General features: G+C 43.5%; 1 protein-coding gene across 1 annotated transcript in view; it reads left to right on the top strand.

Moving 5' to 3' along the window:
- FSTL4 (follistatin like 4) overlaps positions 1–17,515 on the top strand; it is a 415,914-nt gene extending 398,399 nt beyond the window's left edge. The window contains exons 13-15 of the mRNA XM_068981325.1: positions 6,919–7,026; positions 14,241–14,350; positions 16,810–17,515. Coding sequence (XP_068837426.1) covers positions 6,919–7,026; positions 14,241–14,350; positions 16,810–17,515 — 924 coding nt within the window. The remainder of the gene's footprint in view (positions 1–6,918; positions 7,027–14,240; positions 14,351–16,809) is intronic.
- Positions 17,516–19,511: the final 1,996 nt, after the last annotated feature.

The raw sequence follows: 19,511 nt of genomic DNA, 5'->3' as shown, positions 1-19,511 counted from the left end.
TTTTTTTTTTAAGATTCTTTTCCCATAGAGATCATTACAGAGTACTGAGTAGAGTTGCCTGTGCTATACAGTAGGTTCTTATTAGTTATCTATTTTATATATAGTTAATTCTCTTAAATCCCAATCTCCCAGTTTACCCCACCCCTCTTTTCCCCATCTGTGAATTCTATTTCTGTTTTTGCAACAAGTTCATTTGCATTATTATTTTAGATTCCACATATAAGCAATATCATATTTGTCTTTCTCTGACTTAGTATAATCATCTCCAGGTCCATCAATGTTGCTGCAAATGGCACTATTTCATTTTTTTATGATTACTATTCCATGATACATACATATTGGACATTTAGGCTGTTTCCTTGTCCTGGCTATTGTAAGTAATGCTACAATGAATGCCGGCTGTATGTATCTTTTCAGATTATGGTTTTCTCCAGATACTTGCTCAGGGGTGGGATTGCTGGGTCATAGGGTAGTTCTGTATTTAGCTTTTTAAGGAACCTCCATACTGTTCTCCGTAGTGGTTATACCAATTTACATCCCCACCAAAGGTGCAAGAAGGTCCCCTTTTCTTCACACCCTCTTCAGCATTTATTATTTGTAGGTGTATTGATGATGGCCATTCTGACTGGTGGGAGACCTCACTGTAGTTTTGACTGGCATTTGTCTAGTAATTACTGATGTTGATCTTTCATGTACTCCTCGGCCATCTGTACGTCCTCGTTGAAGAAATGTCTGTTTAGGTCTCCTGCCTATTTTTTGATTGGGGTTGCTTTTGTTTGATATTGAGCTGCGTGAGCTCTTTGTATATTTTTTTAGATTAATCCCTTCTTGGTTGCTTTCTTTGTACATATTTTCTCCCAATCTGTGGGTTGTCTTTTCATTTTTTCATGGTTTCCTTTGCTGCGCAAAAGCTTTTGAGTTTAATTAGGTCCCATTTGTTTGTTTTTACTTTCATTACTCTAGGAGGTGGATCAAAAAAGATCTTGCTGCCGTTCATGTCAGAGTATTCTGTCTGTTTTCCTCGAAGAGTTTTATAGTATCCAATCACACCTTTGGGTGTGTAATCCATTTTGAGTTTATTTTTGTGTATGGTGTTAAAGAATGTTCTAATTTCATTCCTTTACATGTAACTGTCTGGTTTTGCCAGCACCACTTATTGAAGAGACTGTCTTCTCTCCATTGTATGTTCTTCCTTTGTCAAAGATTAGGTGACAATAGGTGTATGGGTTTATTTTGGGGGTTTTTAACCTGTTCCATTCATCTATACTTCTGTTTTTGTGCCGGTAGCATACTGTTTTATAGCTTTGTGGTATAGTCCAAAGTCAGGGGCCCTGATTCCTCCAGCTCCATTTTCTTTAAAATTGCTTTGGCTATTCAGGGTCTTTTGTGTTTGTGTACAAATTCTAAAGATTTTGTTCAAAGTAAGGATTTTTAAATGGAATTTAAAGGGACTTACCTTAATTATCTGGGTGAGCCCTGCCTGCAAGCACAAGTATCCTCATAAGAGAGAAGATGTGACAACACAGAAGAAGGAGACAGTTTAAGGACTAAAGCAGGTTTGCTACACTGCTGGCTTTAAGATTGGAGGGCAAGGCCATAAGCCAAAGAATGCAAAGTTTTGGATTCTGGCAGCTGGAAAAGACAAGGAAATACATTCTCCCCTAGAGCCTCTAGAGGGAGCACTACCATGCAGATGTATTTCTCCTGCCAGTGAAATTAATTTTGGACTTCTGGCCTCAAGAACTGGAATTATGGGGAATAAATTTGTGTTGTTTTAAGCCACCAAGTTAGTGGCACTGTTGCTACCGCAGTAGGAAAGTAATGCACTCTGATAGAGGCTTTGAGCAAGGCAGTGGATGAAGCAGATACAGGGGGAAATTAGTAATTCAGCTTTAGATTATGTTTAAGCTGCTATTATATATCTAATCTATATCTTTAAAGATGTCATGTAATAGGTTGCATAAATAGGTCTGGAGTCAAAGGAGAGGTCTAGGCTGGAGATATGAAAGTGGGCATCATCACCACGTGAATTTGTTAAATCCAGTGACCTGGAGGAGATCATGGAGGGATATATAGATAGAGAAGAGGTCACGGTTGGAGCCCGGAAGTACTCCAACCCTTAAAGATCAGGAATGAGAGAACCAACAGAGGAGACCAAGGAGGAGTAACCTGACAGGTAAGAAAATGAGGAGAGGGTGGTTTTCCAGAAGCCAGGAGCAGAGTATTTTTAGGGAGAGTTATTGGCCAATGGTGTCAAAGGTTGCTGAAAGTATTTGTATGTTATGAAAATTGAGAACTAAGCTTGGACTCAGTACCACATGGATCGCCTTGGCAGGAACAAACAGGACGATAATGGCAGAATGCAAACCTGAGTGGGGTGAGTTCAAGTCAGAATCAGAGGGAGCAGAGATGGTGAATACAGCCAACCATTTTGAGGGGTTTTGCTGAAATGTGAGTAAAAGTAGACAAAGGGGGCGGTAGCTGGCAGCGGATGTTGAAGAAACTTCTAGGCTAGATGACACTCCAGCTTTGAATGCTAACGGGGAAAACGTGTGCAGTTCTTCCCTTTCTTCTGCATCACTGAAGCAGGCAGTGGAATCCAGGACACACGAGCAGATACACCAGCCTAAGATAAAAGCACGTTCTCTCATCAGAGCAGGAAGAAACCGGAAGTATTCAGGCACAGGTGTAAACAGGTGATACAGTTGGTGGTAGCTGGGTGACCTTCTCTTCTGGTTGCCTTTGAAATAAGGAAAATTATCACCAAGGCTGGAAGTCTAAGGAAAGAGGTGAAAGTTGGATGTGAGATTAAATTGACCAGGGAAATGTGATAGGACCGCAGGGCAGTGGTGAAGGCCCACTTACGGATGAGGGGTGCACATTTAAAGTCTAACCAGTGACGAGGCTTGTGTTTTTTCTTCCCAAGGAATGCTCAGCTGTGCAGGTTGCTCACTGTTGGGAGAAAGTTACATACCACCAGGGTTTTGGTTGTGGTTTCTCCTGGCAAATATGACAGGAGATTTTCTAGCTATCTTTTTGTTATTGATTTACCTGGTCAGAGAAAATAGTCTGAATAATTTCAATCCTTTGAAATCTATTGAAGCTTGCTTTATAATCAAGCTAATCTACTTGGGCAAATGCTCCATGTATACTTTAAAAGCTTGTGTTTTCTAATGTTTTTAAGTATGTATGTGTGTCAAGTTGGATCATTCTATTATTCAAATATTCTAAGTGACTTTTGTTTACTTAGTCAACTAGCTGCTGAGAGGTATGTTGAAATCTCCCCCTATGATTGTAAATTTATCAAGTTCCATCCATTTTTGCTTTGCTTTAAAATTGTAATATCTTCCTGAGTGGAAGGCTTCTTTCAAAATATCCCTATTTATCTCTGGTAAAGCTTCTTGCCTGAAAGTCTATTTTTGTCTAACAGTATAGCTAAATCAGATTTACTTTGATTAGTGTTACCATGGTATAATTTTTCCATTCTTTCAATCTATGTCATGTATTAAAAAGGTGATCTTTTATAAAGCTACTGTATTTGGATTTTGGCTTTTATCTAGTTTAATAATCTTGGTCTTTACTCAATTATTTGATCCCTGAATATTTAAGTATATGGTTATACCTACCATCTTTCTGTTTTTCTATTTGACCTACCTGTTTTTTTCTTCTTTCTTGCTTTTTTCTGGATTAGTCAAACATTTTTATTATTCTGTTTCTCCCTATATTAACTTGTTGTCCATGCATTCTTTGATCATTGCTATTATTATGACCACCCTAGAGATCACAACCTCTAACCCTAACCTCAGTACAGTCTCATACAAGGTATTACTTCATTTGCCTAATAATGGGCTTCCCTGATAGCTCAGCTGGTGAAGAATCCGCCCACAATGCGGAAGACCTAGGTTCAATCCCTGGGTCAGGAAGATCCCCTGGAGACGGGAAAGGCCACCCACTCCAGTATCCGGACATGACTGAGCAACTTTCACTTTCATTGCCTAATAATGAGAGAACCTTAGAACACTCTAACTCCTCTAACCCCCGTCCTGCCTTTGGCACTATAGTAGGAATGAATTTATTTCTACACATAATTTAACCCTGCAAAACATGACTATTATTGTCATTTATATTCTTGCATATATTTACCTTTTTCATTGCTCTTTATTCTTTCCTGAAGTACAGTGTTCTGTCTGGGATCAATTTCATTCTGACTGAGCGGGTTTCTTTAGTGCAGGTCTGCTGACAACAGATTCTCATAGTTCTTATTTGTTTGAAAAATTTCCCCTTATTTGTAAAGGATGTTTTCACTGGATACAGAATGTTACATTGGCAGTTATATTATTTCGACTTTAAGATGTCATTTCATTATCTTCCACTGGTTTTGTTAACAGGTCAACTGTCAAGTTTTACTCCCTCTCTTTTGAAGATGACGTATCCCTTTTTTCTCTCTGGCTGCTTTCTAGATTTTTCTCTTTCTTTGGTCTTTAATATTTTTCATCAGATTGGAAAATTCTTAACCATTGTTTCTTCAAATATTCTGAGGCCTCATTCTTTCTCACCTCTTCTTTGAGAACTCTGAAAGAAAAAAAAAATAGACCTTTCCATTGTGTCCCACACATCTCTTTCACTCTTTTCCTATTTTCCATCCTTTTTTGTCTCTTTGTAGTTCAATTTGGGTGTGTGCCTCAATTGTCTTTCACTTTACTAGTCCTGTCTTCCACCCTGTCTAAGGTATATTTAACAAAATCTATTTATTGAGATCTTCATTTCAGGTTTTGCATTTTTTCACTTTAGAATTTCTGCTTAATTCCATGTACATACACACATATATATAATTATATGCACATAATTTTCTTATCTTTTCGTATTATTTGCAGTCATATAAGCTGTATCTTGAAATGCCTAGTTATTTTTTTCTGAATGGCAAACCTTCCATATAACATTGTAGAGACTTTATGTGGCTGTCATCCACTGAAGAGGGTTTATCCTTTTTTCTCTGCTAGGAAGAGCGTAGAGAGTGACTCCCTCTAATCAGGTACTCTGTTGAGTCAAGGCTGAGTTGCAGCTTTTATAAAGCTTAGTCAGCCTCCAATTCACTCCTAGTAGGTCACCCTTCCGGTCCTCACACTGAAAGCCGGGTTTGTTCTTCAGGACCTTTTCCCTTCCATGTCTTAGCTCCTTAGCATAGAGACTGGAAAGCTCTGTTCTGAATTTAAGAGATATTGGGGTGGGGGGGTAGGTTTTCAATCTCCTGCTCCACACCACCTCAGTCAGAATGAGAATATGAACTATGATTGGAAAAGGTTAGGCAGAAAGGACAGATAGTGCCTGCAGTCCAAACTTCAGGGAAGTTTGTGAAGAGGGTGGACAAATTAGATAGCTGGAAGAGCATGCATAATCAAGAGGGTTTTTAAAAGAGAGAGGAAAAGTGCAAGAATCTAGAGAGAGTGAGGATGGTATCATGACTGGTGAGTTAAGAAGCTCTGGGAAGAAGGCAGCTGCTGGACCCTGAAGCCTTTGGTAAATGAAGGGAAAGGACTAGGAAGCTGGCAGAAGAGAGGGACAATGAGCAGCTGGAGGCATGAACAATGGACCGGGGGTATATGAAGGTAGGAAAATAGAAACAACTCTGCTTAGGACTTCAGGGTAGAGCGGGTTTTAATCTGAAAGTTGGTGACTGGAGAAGAAATAGATGTCAACGGGGATGGGCAAAGTCAAGAGTTTAGGTTTGTATAGAGTTGTGGTCATCAACAGAGGAATGAATTCTAGAGTACAGTGGGTTATCTGAAGCCGTGTGCTAAATGAGCTCATCCAGGGAAAGGAGGTAGAGAGAAGGTCAAAGACGAAGATGTGGAACGTGCCAACATTTAGAAGTCAGGATGAGGAAGGGAAGCCAGGGAGGTGGGGGGCTGAGGAAAGACAATGTTTCCAGAAGGGAATGGTTAACCATGCTGAAAATTCAAGTTAGAGGAGGATCAAAAAGTGATCTCTGAATTTCACATTAAGCTCTATCACAGTTCAGTGGAGTGGTGAAGACAATTAAATGCTTTCAGGGACTCCATGGACATTTCTTAAGGAAAGTTTTAACCAGTGGGAACAAAGATGCCCCCCATGACTAGGTCAGAAAGGCTAGAATATGGTGGACTAAAATTGAAGTTTCAGAAATTTGTTGACAAGGAATACGTTACGGTGGCTGCAGTAGGGAAGAGAAAAAGATCACTGAAACCAAGAAGGAACTGAGAAAGCAGGGCTTTGAATGAAGGCACCAAACTAGGGATCTTTAACGAACAGAGTGGCTAGGTCAGTGCCGAAAAGAGCAGGGGTCACAGCAGCATCACAAACAGTGTTTTGGAACTTAGAAACTACATTAAGAGAAGTACAAAACAGCCTCCAGGTGACTGAGGAAGCTCTGTTCTCAGAGAATAGCAGAGTTTCAGTCACAGCAGTAGACAAAGACTCACCTGATGCTAAAGTCCAAGTCCCGGAGGTTCCAGGTGGGTAATGTACAAGACAGTCTGCACGAAGTTAAAGGACATGTGATAACGGAAGCTTTCCAAGTCAGTCTCAGATGATGCAGGTGGAAGAGCTTGGGAAGGATGCTGAGGGTTCAGGAGGCCTCCAGGGCTTACAGGAGAAGTGATGGGAGGGTCCTGAAGCTGACCATGAGTGGAAAACTGGGAAAAAGAAAAGCCTGTGTTTGTTTTTGCCAAGATGGTATGGGTCTTCTTTAAGTAAAACTTGCAAGAAAGGAAAACATTACTAACAACCAATTTTATGCCCCTGAAGACAAACCCACAAAGGTTTCTGCCATGGGTTCCCAAATGGGCTCATTATCCAGGCTGCTAGGCTGGATAGAGAGGCCTAGAAAAATCACTTTCTGCAACAACAATGATCAACTTGTCGCTACTTTTTTTTTTTAAGTCCATAGGTGTCGATCCTCTGCCGGCTAAGCTGTCCTATGACAAATCACATGACCAAGTGTGGGTCCTGAGCTGGGGGAACGTGCACAAGTCCCACCCAAGCCTCCAGGTATGTTGGGTACATGGAGGACAACACCCACCAGCAAGAAAGAACTCTCTCCCCAGCTAATCACATTTACCCAAAGTATGTCCATGAAAGAAAGTAGGAAACATCCTCAGGACCACGCCCCTTACAGGCAATTAGCAGGGCATCTTCTGCCAGGCCTGCCGCTAAAGACAGCAACACTGATGGTGGATGGGATTCTGATGTCATGACAACCAGAAGGTGGCTCTTGGGCCCCGCCTAGCCCAGCCCCCAGACACTTGTCTCTTCTCAGCCAGGAGCTCCTGGGGCCAAGCAGGAATGAACCTCTGGACTCCAAAGGGAGCTAGAGCTTTCTCCACCTTGGGCTGCACAGGCTGGAGAATGCTGCCAAAGCAGGCACCAGACAGTAAGGAAGCAGAAGGAAAAGAAGGAAAAGCAGTGGCAATTTTGTTCACAAGTGAAAGCACATTACTGAGTGCTCATGGGGTGCTGGGGCACAGGAAGTTTCAGTAATTGGCCCCTGCTCCAACCTAGGTATATGTTGAGCCCTGCAGTCCAGCCACTGTACTGACTCCCCCTTGGGAAGAGCTTGGGCCCAGCACAACTGTGGGATCCCTTCTTCCACCCGTCAGGGAAGGTCAACACCAACCTGTGTTGAGTGTGTCTGGCTTAGCCTTTCTCACCGAGGTACATGAGAGAATTAAGCCCTACAGAAGGTAATTTAAATACCTGTTCCCTCAATTTTCACAATGATGGTACATAGAACCATTCTAGATGCCCAGACGTTAACTCAGCACATACAATGGACTTCTCAGGATATTAGGGTTTATTCTCTCAGAACCCCAGTTGAGAAGGGCTGCAGATGGAGCCAAGTTCACCTTTTTCCCAAGAAAGACTGGTAAGAGGCCAGGGGGCACCCTGTCTACAGAAGCTTCCTCCTGGGGACTGGCCACCCTCCTGGGCCAGGGAAAGGACACTACGTCATCTCCTTACACACTGAGACTGCTGCCCCTCAGTGGACGCCATCAACACGTCCTGGGCCCCAGCGAGCTGATGACAAATAGTAATAATTCATTAGAGGACCTAGGAGTCAGAATAAGGTCGCTCAGAAAATTGGTTTCTCTGGCAGCCCTAAGAAAACAGGTGGGGAAATTCGAAGGGAGGGGCGACCAGGAAATATTTTTCTAGAGCTAAAAATTAACAAAAATGATTACCTAATTTAAAACTGCAGGAGATGAGTTGAAAAATGCATGGTTTCTACTGAGACTCAAATTAGTAGCCTGAAAGATAAAGAGCAAGAAAATCCTCAAATCATAGAACAAATATAAGATTAAGATATGAAGTCTCAAAAGACATTTCAAAGTCAAAAGAAGTTTAGAAAAAGTAATAGTTGGAATGGAGTCAAACATTCAATTTGGAATAAAATTTCCGATTTAAAAAAAGTACATCTTGTAGATAGAAAGTGATCCAGGTTAACATGATGAGAAAGAACACATCTCTGCTCTTCCTGGTAAAACTCTGGACTTTTAAGAATAAAAAATATTTCAAGGCAGAAAGAACAAGTCACCTATAGAAGAACAATCAGATTTCTCACCTGCAGCAGTAAAGACTGTGGCATTGTGCCCACATGCTACTAAAAGAAAAGGGTTGATATCCAAGGTATCATTTACCTGTCAGGACAAAAGAAAGACCTAAGCATATGCAAGAATTCAGAGAGCATATCATGAAAGATAGCAGAAAAATAGCAGGTGAGCCAGATCAGAGACATCGAGATGGAGGAAGATAGAGAAGAGACAAGAGTAAGTCAGGAATCTAGAGAGGAAGGTCCAAAATTGAAACAAGATGGATGAGGAGAGACTAATGTGTGAAAGTGAAGTCGCTCAGTCGTGTCCGACTCTTTGCGACCCCATGGACTGTAGCCCACCAGGCTTCTCGGTGGGATTTTTCCAGGCAGGAATACTGGAGTGGGGTGCCATTTCCTTCTCCAGGGGATCTTCCCGACCCAGGAATTGAACCCAGGTCTCCTGCATTATGGGCAGACACTTTACCATCTGAGCCACCAGGGGAGAGAAGAAGGTCCAAAATTGAAACAAGATGGATGAGGAGAGACTAATATATAGTAAGTGCTAAATAAAGGCATTCGAATTAGGAGAGAGGCCCTGAAAGAGATATTCTGATACCAGGCTCTAAAGATGGTAAATTATTTCAGTAAAAGTAAAGATAGGGAGTAGAGGAAAGAGAAGGGAGTAAAAAGATTGCAACGTGTCATCTTATGAGGATAAGAGAGGATACAGAAAATGCTTTTTGAAATTAATAGTTGAGGTAGTTATCTAATTATTCCAAATGTGACAAACTGATTTCTCCTATTAAAAGCAGAGATGATGAGATTGGGTTTGGAAGGAAGAGAGGGAGAGAAAACTAGCTATAATTTGTTTACAAGAGGCATATAAAGTGATGATAGGTGGATGAAAAATGTTTGAGTGTAATATTCATGTCAGACAAGGTCAAATTTAAGGTTTCAAGCACTAAACAGCATAAGGAGAGACATCATGTGAAGATAAACAGCCAACAGATAGCAAACAACTGAATACATGACACAAGAGTGATTAACAATACAAGAGTTTGATTTTAAAATGCACTTAAATTGTACATGCCAAGGAGACAATATAAGGACATGGGAAAAGTGAATAATATGAATAAGGAACTCGGTTTCATAAATATATAGAAAACCTTTCCTCTGCCAAATAGAATTTTTTCACATGTCCACATATACATGTATCAGTAATCACAAAATTTTAACAAATTTTGCAAAAGTCAGTGTTATAGGCTACATTATCTGATAATTAGAAATAATTACAATGTGACCTACCTAATGAGGAAACACTCCTAGATTGTTACTGGAGCAAAGAGGAAATTAAAACGAGAAATTACAGTGTCTGAAAGCAATGAAAAACCTTCTCATCAAAACCTACAGGATAGAAAGAAAACCATACACAAGGGAATAGTTGTGTCTTAAAACCTGCAGAGAATATACTTGTATTAAGAAATTAGAAAAAGAACAAAATAACTGGCAGGAAGGAATTATTTAAAAGGCCAAAATTAGTAGAAACAAAAAAAAGAACAAAAACCAATAAATCCTTCATAAACCTGATAAAGAAAAAAACATAAAATGAAGGATGCAAAGAGAGATTACTACAGATGAAGGAAGATGAAAATGATTGTCAAATAGTGTACTGCAACTCTGAGGTGGCAAATTTTAAAACCTAGAGAAAACGGATGATTGCAAAATCCAGAAAAAAATAAACTGATCTAGTCAGAAAGAGAAGATATCGTATGACATCACTTATATGTGGAATCTAAACAGTGATGCAAATGAACCTCTCTGTGAAGCAGAAAGAGACGGACAGACATAAAGGACAGACCTGGGGTCAGCAGATACAGATTGTTACATACAGAATGGACGGACAATGAGGTCCCACTGCAGACACAGGGAGCTTACAGTGTCCTGGCAAAAACCATAGCAGAAAAGATACAATATTTATATAAATATAAAAAAGTATGTGTGTGTATATTTATGTGCAACTGAGTCTCTGTGCTGTACAGCAGAAAGTAATGTAAATCAACTATACTTTAATAAAATAAATAATAAAAAAAACTGACCTAAGAAAAGGAAAACCTGAAGTAGAACAATTACCAGAGAAGAGGTTTTTTTTAAAAAAAAAAAGATTAAAGATCTACCATAGACAAATGTACAGCCAAGTTTCTGATGCATTGTTTAACAATTAGATTAATACCTAGGCAAGAACACTCAGACGTATGTATTCAGAAAAAGGCAAGTCATGAGTGGAGATTTTTCAAAACATATTAAAATACATCAAAGTTGGCTAATTAATAAATTAGTATTGATCCTAGAAACAAATACATTTTAGTGATAGTTGCTTAAAATGTGATAACTGATAAATGAAGCATATGAAATTGGTAAGGCAAATGCTTTTGGGACCATAATCTTATCATTTATTAAAACCTAAAGTTGATCATTTAATCTTATTTCTCAGACCATTTGTATTCAGTGTTACCATTAGCTTTGTGAGAGAGGCTGAGCATAGTAGTAATAATTGGAACTGAGCAGAAGAGGAGCTTTTGGGTATAGCCAAGTTATAGCAACGCTTTCAAATGCAGATAGTTTTAGTATCATCTGAACTACCTCAGACCATGTGGGGGAAATGTACAGCTCCTTAGTATTAAAAAATAAAGCTATCAACTAATCTCACAAACACAGAAGCAAAATTCAACATGGTATTAAACATAGAGTCCAACAATGCATCTAACTGCTTGAGCAGGGAACAAATTCCCAGGATGCAATAACGGTTCACTCTTAGGAAATCAGTCAATATTACTCATACCACAAATTAAAACAGAATAAACTATAATATTTTCAATGAATGCTGGAAAGGCATTTAACTAAATACAGCAGCCATTCTTAATTAAAAAAAAAAAACTAAAAATAGGAATAGAAGACATAAACATAATGAAGACTGTTTCCCAGAAATCAAGAGCAAATTTTGCCTAAATGACAAAACACTAAGAGCATTTTAATTAATATCAAGAATTAGACCATGATGCCCACCATCACCATAATTAGAAAGTCTGAGAAATGCACTCTGGCAAGAAAATGAAATAAACTGAATAAACCTACCTTCATCATTGTGGACTAGTGTTCAGGAAACCACTGCTTGCAAAAACTGCTCCTGGAAATGACAAAAGGCAGAGCCTTTGTGGTGAGCAATTTAGAAATGTGAACCAAAAGCCTCAATCCAGCAACGTGACCCCTCAGAACTTATCCAGAGGCCATGATCAAGGATGGGCACAGAGATTTAGTTACAGCACTATGTGTTACAGCATTATTTACATTTGCAAAACATTTGAAATGCTATCCTAAGGTTTCTAAATAACACTAAGGGACTGGTTAAACAAACTTTGCTATGACAAAATGAAAGTGGTTCTATGAATGAGGCTTGTTCCACCAAGGCCCTCCCCCAGGAGCCAGTGTTTAAACCTTTGGCATGTTGCAAATTTTGCCCATCATTTTCTTGTCCACCACTCCCAGGTCCAGTTTTTAGCTGCATCAAAACTTTGGCTTCCTGCTCTTCCCCAACTGTCACCTCTTAGCTGGCTTCATCCACCCCTCTGGAGCAGATGCTTAGCCTTCCCATCCCCATGCTACCAGCTGACATCTCCTGATATCCAGCCACCTGCCTGCATCCCCAACCAAGCCCATAGATTCAGCATATTTGAGAGGCTCAAAAGCTGTCTTTAGTCACCAACATGCCCAGCTATGTGTTGGGACACAGGCCAAGAAGGAACTCATGACTCATTGGAGAAGTGAGGTTGACTAGCCCGTATCAGTTCAATGGCTCATGATACTGGGTTTTGAAGAAGTCACCTCTGCACACAGGGTGTTAGGGTGGTGAAGCGTGAATGACATTGACTGCTGGCAGCCTGTAATTTTCCATCTCTATTATAAGCTAAAATGACAGACCTGATATCAAGCAATGATTGCATGGTTTCTTGGAATTCTCCGGCATTTTCACCTGAACATTCTAAGATCCAGTTTCCTAATACTGATATTTTTTCTCTTTTTCAAACGTTTTATTTTGTATTGGGGTATAGCCAGTTAACAATGTTGTGGTAGTTTCAGGTGAACAGCAAAGAGACTCAGCCATACATGTATCCATTCTCCCCCAAATCCTCCTCCCGTCCAGGCTGGCACATAGAAGAGTTCCATGTGCTATATAGTTGGTCCTTGTTGGTTATCCATTTTAGATGTAGCAGTGTGAATATGACCATCCCAAACTCCCTACCTAACCCCCAGTGGAACTTTAAGTTTGCTTTCTGTTTTTTAAGTAAGTTGACCTAATACTGATATTTTCTTATTATCTAGTTCTAAGTTTTTTCCCACGGACTTGGCATGGAAATGTCATTCCGGCTTTTTTTTTTTTTTTTTAATTACAGGAAAATAACCTAACTTTAGAACTTAAGAGCTGCCCTAAAACTAAAATTCCCAGCCTACATCTTTCTAATCCGGCATTCTGCCTGTTGACCCCTGGAGGGAAAGCACCATCCCCAAAACCCCAGCCTCAAACCTGCCAGAGGAGGCAGGGCAGGTGCTGTTTGTCTTGTCGTTAAAAAAAAGAGCCAGAGGCAGTCCCACTCTTAAAAGGTTAAAGCGTCCAGAGCTCTAAGCCTTGTGAATCACAAAGCCCCATCAAAGACTGTCCTCAGCCCTCGGCTGCAAAAATCTGAATCCTTCCATCATCTCTATACATGGTCACAATATATAAAGATCAGAAAATGTGTCTCCCCTCCCTGGTCAGAGTCTGGCGTCTGCCTTCTGTCCTGCTAAGAGGATCTGGGCTTGTCCTTTGGGTCCTCCAGCCAAAACTGCCCACAGGTTGGCCAAGCCCCTCATCTGGCTGCAGGTCTGCCACCTATCTGGGAATCACCTAGAACTTGGAGGTGGATGAGCACATGCAGAAGGCAAGAGGACACAGGCTGTCTGGCTCAGTGTTTCCAGCCTGCCTGTGCCAAGGTCTCAGCAGCTGGTAGACAAAAACCCAGCCTGCCCACAGGGGGCTTTCCAGCAGGGCCTCCATCCTGTCTAACCCTAGATATCACTCAGCTCTGTCCAGGACTGCCAGGGTACCCTTCCCTTATACAGACACAGCAGGGACACACACCAAGGAACTTATCAAGTTGCCTCCTGCCAAGTCCACAGGGGATAAAGTTGCTCCTCCCAGGGAACAGAGACAGCCATGCTCTGTCACTACCAATTTGTACAAAACACAGGGCCTAATTCTCCACTGCTCACAGCAAGTCCCATTTGTAAAAGTGGAAGCCTCCCTTGCATCCTAGTCACCGACTCTAAGTGACACAGCCAGCATCTCTGAAAGATGCCTGTTTTCTCTATTAAATTATGGACTCACAGTGCTCAGAGAGCACCTCTGCAAGCAGCATACGGTGGAGACTCTCAACACAGCAACCTCAGCACCTGGTGTCAAGGGAAAATACAGAACCAGTCAACTCCACCATTGCGTGTTTCGCTACTTAAAACCCCTCTCCCCCTTTTCCCAGCCAAAAAGAGGATCACTACCCGAGTGTGCCTGGGTCTGTACGTTTCCACCGCCCACCCCACCTCCGCTTGGATGGACCCTCACAAGGACTTCCATTCTATGTTATAGGTGATCACAGAGGCCAGCACTGGCCAGGGCCAGCGCCTCATCCGCACACCCTTTGCCGGAGTGGACGACTTCTTCATTCCCCCAACAAACCTCATCATCAACCATATCAGGTGAGACTAGCCCACAAGCCCTGAGCTACTCCACGCCCCAGCTCAGCCCTCTATGGGGCAGCTTTGCACCAGGGAGGCGCTACTCCTTTCTCTTTCTCCCTAACTCCTTCTTTAGACCACATCAGGAAGGAACAGAGAAACAGCCCCATCCCTGTCTTCACTGTTAAAGTTAAGAAAGGCACCCAGCTTCTAATGCCCTCGGGGACCCAGTGAGGTCAGGAAGTCTTATAACTGTGGTTAGCTGTGTACTCTATCCTTGCTATATGTTTAAAAAAAAAAAAAAAACACACCTAGTAGAGGTAGTCCTCCCACCTGTTTTATGGATGAGGAAACTTAGGCCCAGAGAACGGAAGACACTGACCTAAGTCACACAGTCAGGAACTGGCAGCGTCAGACTAAACGTGGGTCTCCCACAGAAGGGGAAGGAGGTGGGGGATGAATTGAGAGAGTGCCATTGAAATATACACATTACCACGTGTAAAACAGACAGCTTAGATATCTAAGATAGATAGTGGGAAGTTGCTGTGTTACACAAGGAGCTCAGCCTGGTGCTGTGTGATGACATTACCTAGAGCGGGGTGGGGAAGGGCTAGGGAGGATCAAGAGGGAGGGGATGGAGATATATATATATACACACATATATATACATATATATACACACATATATACATATATATATACACACACATATATATACATATATATATATACACACACACTGATAGCTGATTCATGTTATTGTACATCAGAAACTAACACAACATTGTAAAGCAATTATCCTCCAATTAAAAATACATTTAAAAACAATTTTTTTTAAAGCCGGGTCTCCTTTCGGCGCCCCCTTTTGCCTCATCCTCTAATAACCACAACCTGTGGCTCCTCTCAGAGGCCCTGGAACACCTGCTTTGCCACCATCCAAAAGAACAGCTTAGTAATAACAGCCGTGGCCTCAACTGCAAACCTCATCCCAGCCTGGCCACTGCCCTTCCCTCTTCCTTTCAGAGAACCTTGACATTTAGTCAAGGCACCACTGCCAGAAGGCTGAGTGTGCCCTTTTATAAAGTCATCAAGACCCAAATGTCTTGTGGCAGTCTTTATGCCTTCCTTTACTCTGACATCAAGCACCTTTTTCCAGGAAGAAATGACTCATTTTTGCAAGCTGAAGCTGGACTTGTAAAAATAAGGCTCATCCATTTATATCCTTGCCCAAGGGAGAAAATAACGGCTTTCTGACCTCCCCACCTCACTCCAGAGAATACCTGGGGAAGAGCCTCTAAGATGGTTATAAATGGTAAACCACCTTAAAGAAGCTGAATTTAGACAGGAGTCATGCAAACTCAGGCACTGCAGAGCCTGTGTGTGACTTTTACATGACAGCTACCTACAGGCCTGGGGTTTTCTTTCCTGCTCTTCGCATGCTCTAGCTCTTTAAGGATGCTTTAAAGATGCCATCACATGGGCATTTTCCCATCTCTGAGGCATAGCTTGCTATTCAAGAGAAAATTGTGGAAGACATTTTTCTCTACTCTGGTAAGTGTACACAACACCCAACGGCCTCTGTAAGCAAGGGGTTTAGGCAGACTCTGGTGCTCAGAGTGAGTCCTTCCTGGAGTCAGACCCATTTGCAGCTCACAGCCAGCCTCCAAAGAGGAATTTCACCAAGTCCAGATGCGGCAACCACCACCTACTGACCTCTTCCAGTAAAGCACCCACTCTAAGATTTAATCCTCCCAACAGCCATTGGAAGGAACTACCCTCTTTCAATTTGCAGAGGCTCAGAGGGGTTCAGCAGCTTGCCCCAGGCTCTGCAGCTAGCAGGCACCATGGGAGCGCCAGGCCATCTGGCTGTAAAGGTAAAATCTGTCCTCAGCCCCAGCCCAGGGTTCCTCTGACCAGCATCGTCCATGTAGCCAAGGGAGAGGCTGCCCTCACGTCCCTCTCCAAGGGTCAGGGGGCATGGATAAGACATCTATCTGTCCTTGTTCTCTTGTATCTGCATCCCCAGGTTCTGACTCACCCGTTAGTCCACAAAACCACTCAGAAATGGGCTCACCTGTCCTGTCCTCCTAGCAGGCAGAGTCAGGGCAGACATATCTTGTCCTTTCCCTCCAGCCACGGGCCCACCACTTGTCAGCTGGCACAAGGTCTCTGGGAAGCTGAATCAAAGACATCCCGGAGGGAGGAGCTGCTGAGGCATAATTCCACTCCTTCACCATTTCTAAAGATGTGTGCATGTTATAGGAGCGTAAATCCAGGAACATTCTGTAACTCAACTGCACTTGGCTTGAGATCATAGATGAATCACTTATGAAACCATCTCCTGCAAAATAGGAGATCTTATTAACAGGCTATTAGATCAGCAAAGGATAAAGGACAACAGAAAGGATGCCATTGTTTAAGGCAAAAGACAGATCCCTTAACCCTCCCGCCTTCTGACCTCAGTCTTCATCCCCTCCCAGGTTCGGCTTCATCTTCAACAAGTCTGACCCTGCCATCCACAAAGTCGACCTGGAAACGCTGATGACCCTCAAGACCATCAAGCTGCAGAGCCACGGCTGCCTGCCGCAGGCCATAGCCCACACCCACTTGGGTGGCTACTTCTTCGTCCAGTGCCGGCAGGACAGCTCTTCTGAAGCACCCCCGCAGCTGCTGATCGACAGCGTCACAGACGCGGTGGTCGGACCCAACGGCCAGGTCACTGGCACCCCGCACACATCCCCGGATGGGCGCTTTGTAGTCAGCGCCGCCCCGGGCAGCCCCCAGCTGCACGTGCAGGAGATCTCACTGCGCGGGGAGATCCAGACCCTCTACAACCTGAAAGTGAGCCCGGGTGTCTCAGATGTGGCCTTCCAGCGCTCCTTCACCCAGGGAGACCAGTACCATGTCTACGCCACACTCGAGACAGAGCCAGACCTGCTGTTCCTGGAGCTGTCCACGGGCAAGACGGGTGTGCTGAAGGGCCTGAAGGAGCCCGCGCCCACAGGGCCAGCCCGGGCCTGGGCAGGGCCCCGCAGGATCGTGAGGGACAGCGGGCTGTTCGGGCAGCACCTCCTCACGCCCGCCCGGGAGTCGCTGTTCCTCATCAACGGGAGACAGAACGCACTACGGTGCGAGGTGGCGGGCGTGAAGGGGGGGACTACGGTGGTGTGGGTGGGCGAGGTATGAAGCAGTCCCGATCAGGCACCCTGTACATTTCTACAGACAAAAGCAAAAAACCTGTATTCGCTTTGTGGTTCAACACTGGTCTCCTTGCAAGTTTCCTAGTATAAGGTATGCGCTGCTAACGAGATCGGGTGGGTTTTAGGATGTAGGATTTCTGCCTTGGGCTGCGATGAGAACCTGCTGCCGTGTAAAGGAATCATCGTGCGCCCAGCTACGCGCCAGTTACCTGGGCCGCCCTGGAACCAGGAGCTCCAGCTTTCCAGGCGGACGCTTCTGTCAGTTGCCTTTGCATCCTCATTGTTTAACACCGGGTCCGTCCAGACTTCACCCTGCTGGAGCGGCCTGAAGCCGGGGGCTCCCAGGAGCAGGGCCCTCCCTCCTGACCTGAGAGCCTCATCCACTCTCCCTCTGGACCTCATTTTCTCCTTTGCAGCTGCTTCTCGCTTTTCTTTCCATTTGACTTGTAAGCCTGAGGGAGAGCCAACAAGACTTATTGCATCTTGGGGATGGGGAAATCACTCACTTTATTTTGGAAATTTTGATTAAAAACTAATTTTTTATAATCTCAAATGCTAGTAAGCAGAAAGATGCTCTCCCAGGTCCAGCTGTATTCTTCCCTGCCTTAGGCCACGTCTCTGAGAGGCACTACCCCATACCCGACAGCCAGAAAGAAGACAGTGGCCATCAAGGGGACTGGGGTCCTCTACATCATGGACACCCCCAAGAGCAGATCAGACCACCACATTGGTAAAGGCTTTTTCTGGGTTGGGACCCCAAGAGACCAAGACAAACCCTGTGTGCCTGCTTATCACCACTCAAGGGGGACATGTATTAGTCTGTCCAGTACCCCAGATTCCGGGCTGACCAAGCTTGCCTGCAAACGTGCCTGCAGAACAGTGGCCTCCAGGATTCAAGTGGGGTTCCTTAGGCTATCCCTTTAAAACCCCACTCTCTTCTGCCTGCGGCCCTCGCACTCAAATCGTACCCAAGTCCCTGCGTCCACACAGCACAGACAGCACATGTCAGTGTTCCTTACACATGGGTCCCCATCTCCCCAGAAACACACAAGGATGCGGGAGGCCACTGCCACAGTACTCCCACATGTGTAAGCTGTGGTGGGCTCTCCAGGGCAATCAAAGAAGTACAACCCAACAGATCCCGTATCAGAGAATCTCAGCAAGAAGAGGCTCCCTTGGGCTCTCAAAACACCCTTCTCGTGCATATCAGCAGGTTTGAATGGTCTTTTTTCAAGCCACCCGAAGTAGGAAGGGGTGTGGTCCCATCACAGACACATCAGTTTAGATGCCCTTCTGCCAACGTGGCCATGATTTTCCTGAGCTACTGAGAAATGGCCTCTTTCAGAGAAAGAGAGACATAGACCCTGTCTCACTGGAAATACAGCATCTCAGTCCCACCTAACTGCCCAATCCACCTGCCCCCTCACAGAGCTCCTGGTATCAGCCAGTCCTCTGATATGTCTCATGCATCTTAGTCCACCATACTCTTGTCCCCAAAAACTCCCGGGAGTGTGCCTAGACATATACATTCACAGATTTTTTAAGATAAAATATGTAGATATTTGAGGAAACAGACCTCAAAACCTAATTATTTAGTTTTACAATAACTGGGATGGATGGAAAACACATCTCACCTTTTTTGTTTTTACTATTATTCCTGCCTCAATCTCTTGACACATTTGCTTGCACGTCTGTCACTGAAATTTTCCAGCTTTCACAACCTTCTTCCTTTGGGAAGACCTTCTGAACTGTGGCAGCCCCTGGAAGAAAAAGAAAGTCTCTGAGTCTACATGAAGAAGAACCCACCAACTGCCAGGCCAGAACATCAGCCCCTCTGTGTTACAGGATTCCTGAGTAAGAGACCAGTCGAGCCGCAACTGGCCTTTTTTGCTGGGAGTGACTTCAGCGGCACCTGTTTCTTTTCCACTGTTCCTTCCACTTTCAAGTGTGGAAAGCTTATCAGCCTCTCATTGTCATCCCTA

Source organism: Capricornis sumatraensis, chromosome 9 (assembly GCF_032405125.1).
Source record: "Capricornis sumatraensis isolate serow.1 chromosome 9, serow.2, whole genome shotgun sequence".
Classification (NCBI taxonomy): Eukaryota; Metazoa; Chordata; class Mammalia; order Artiodactyla; family Bovidae; genus Capricornis; species Capricornis sumatraensis.
This window is presented reverse-complemented; position numbering and strand designations above follow the sequence as displayed.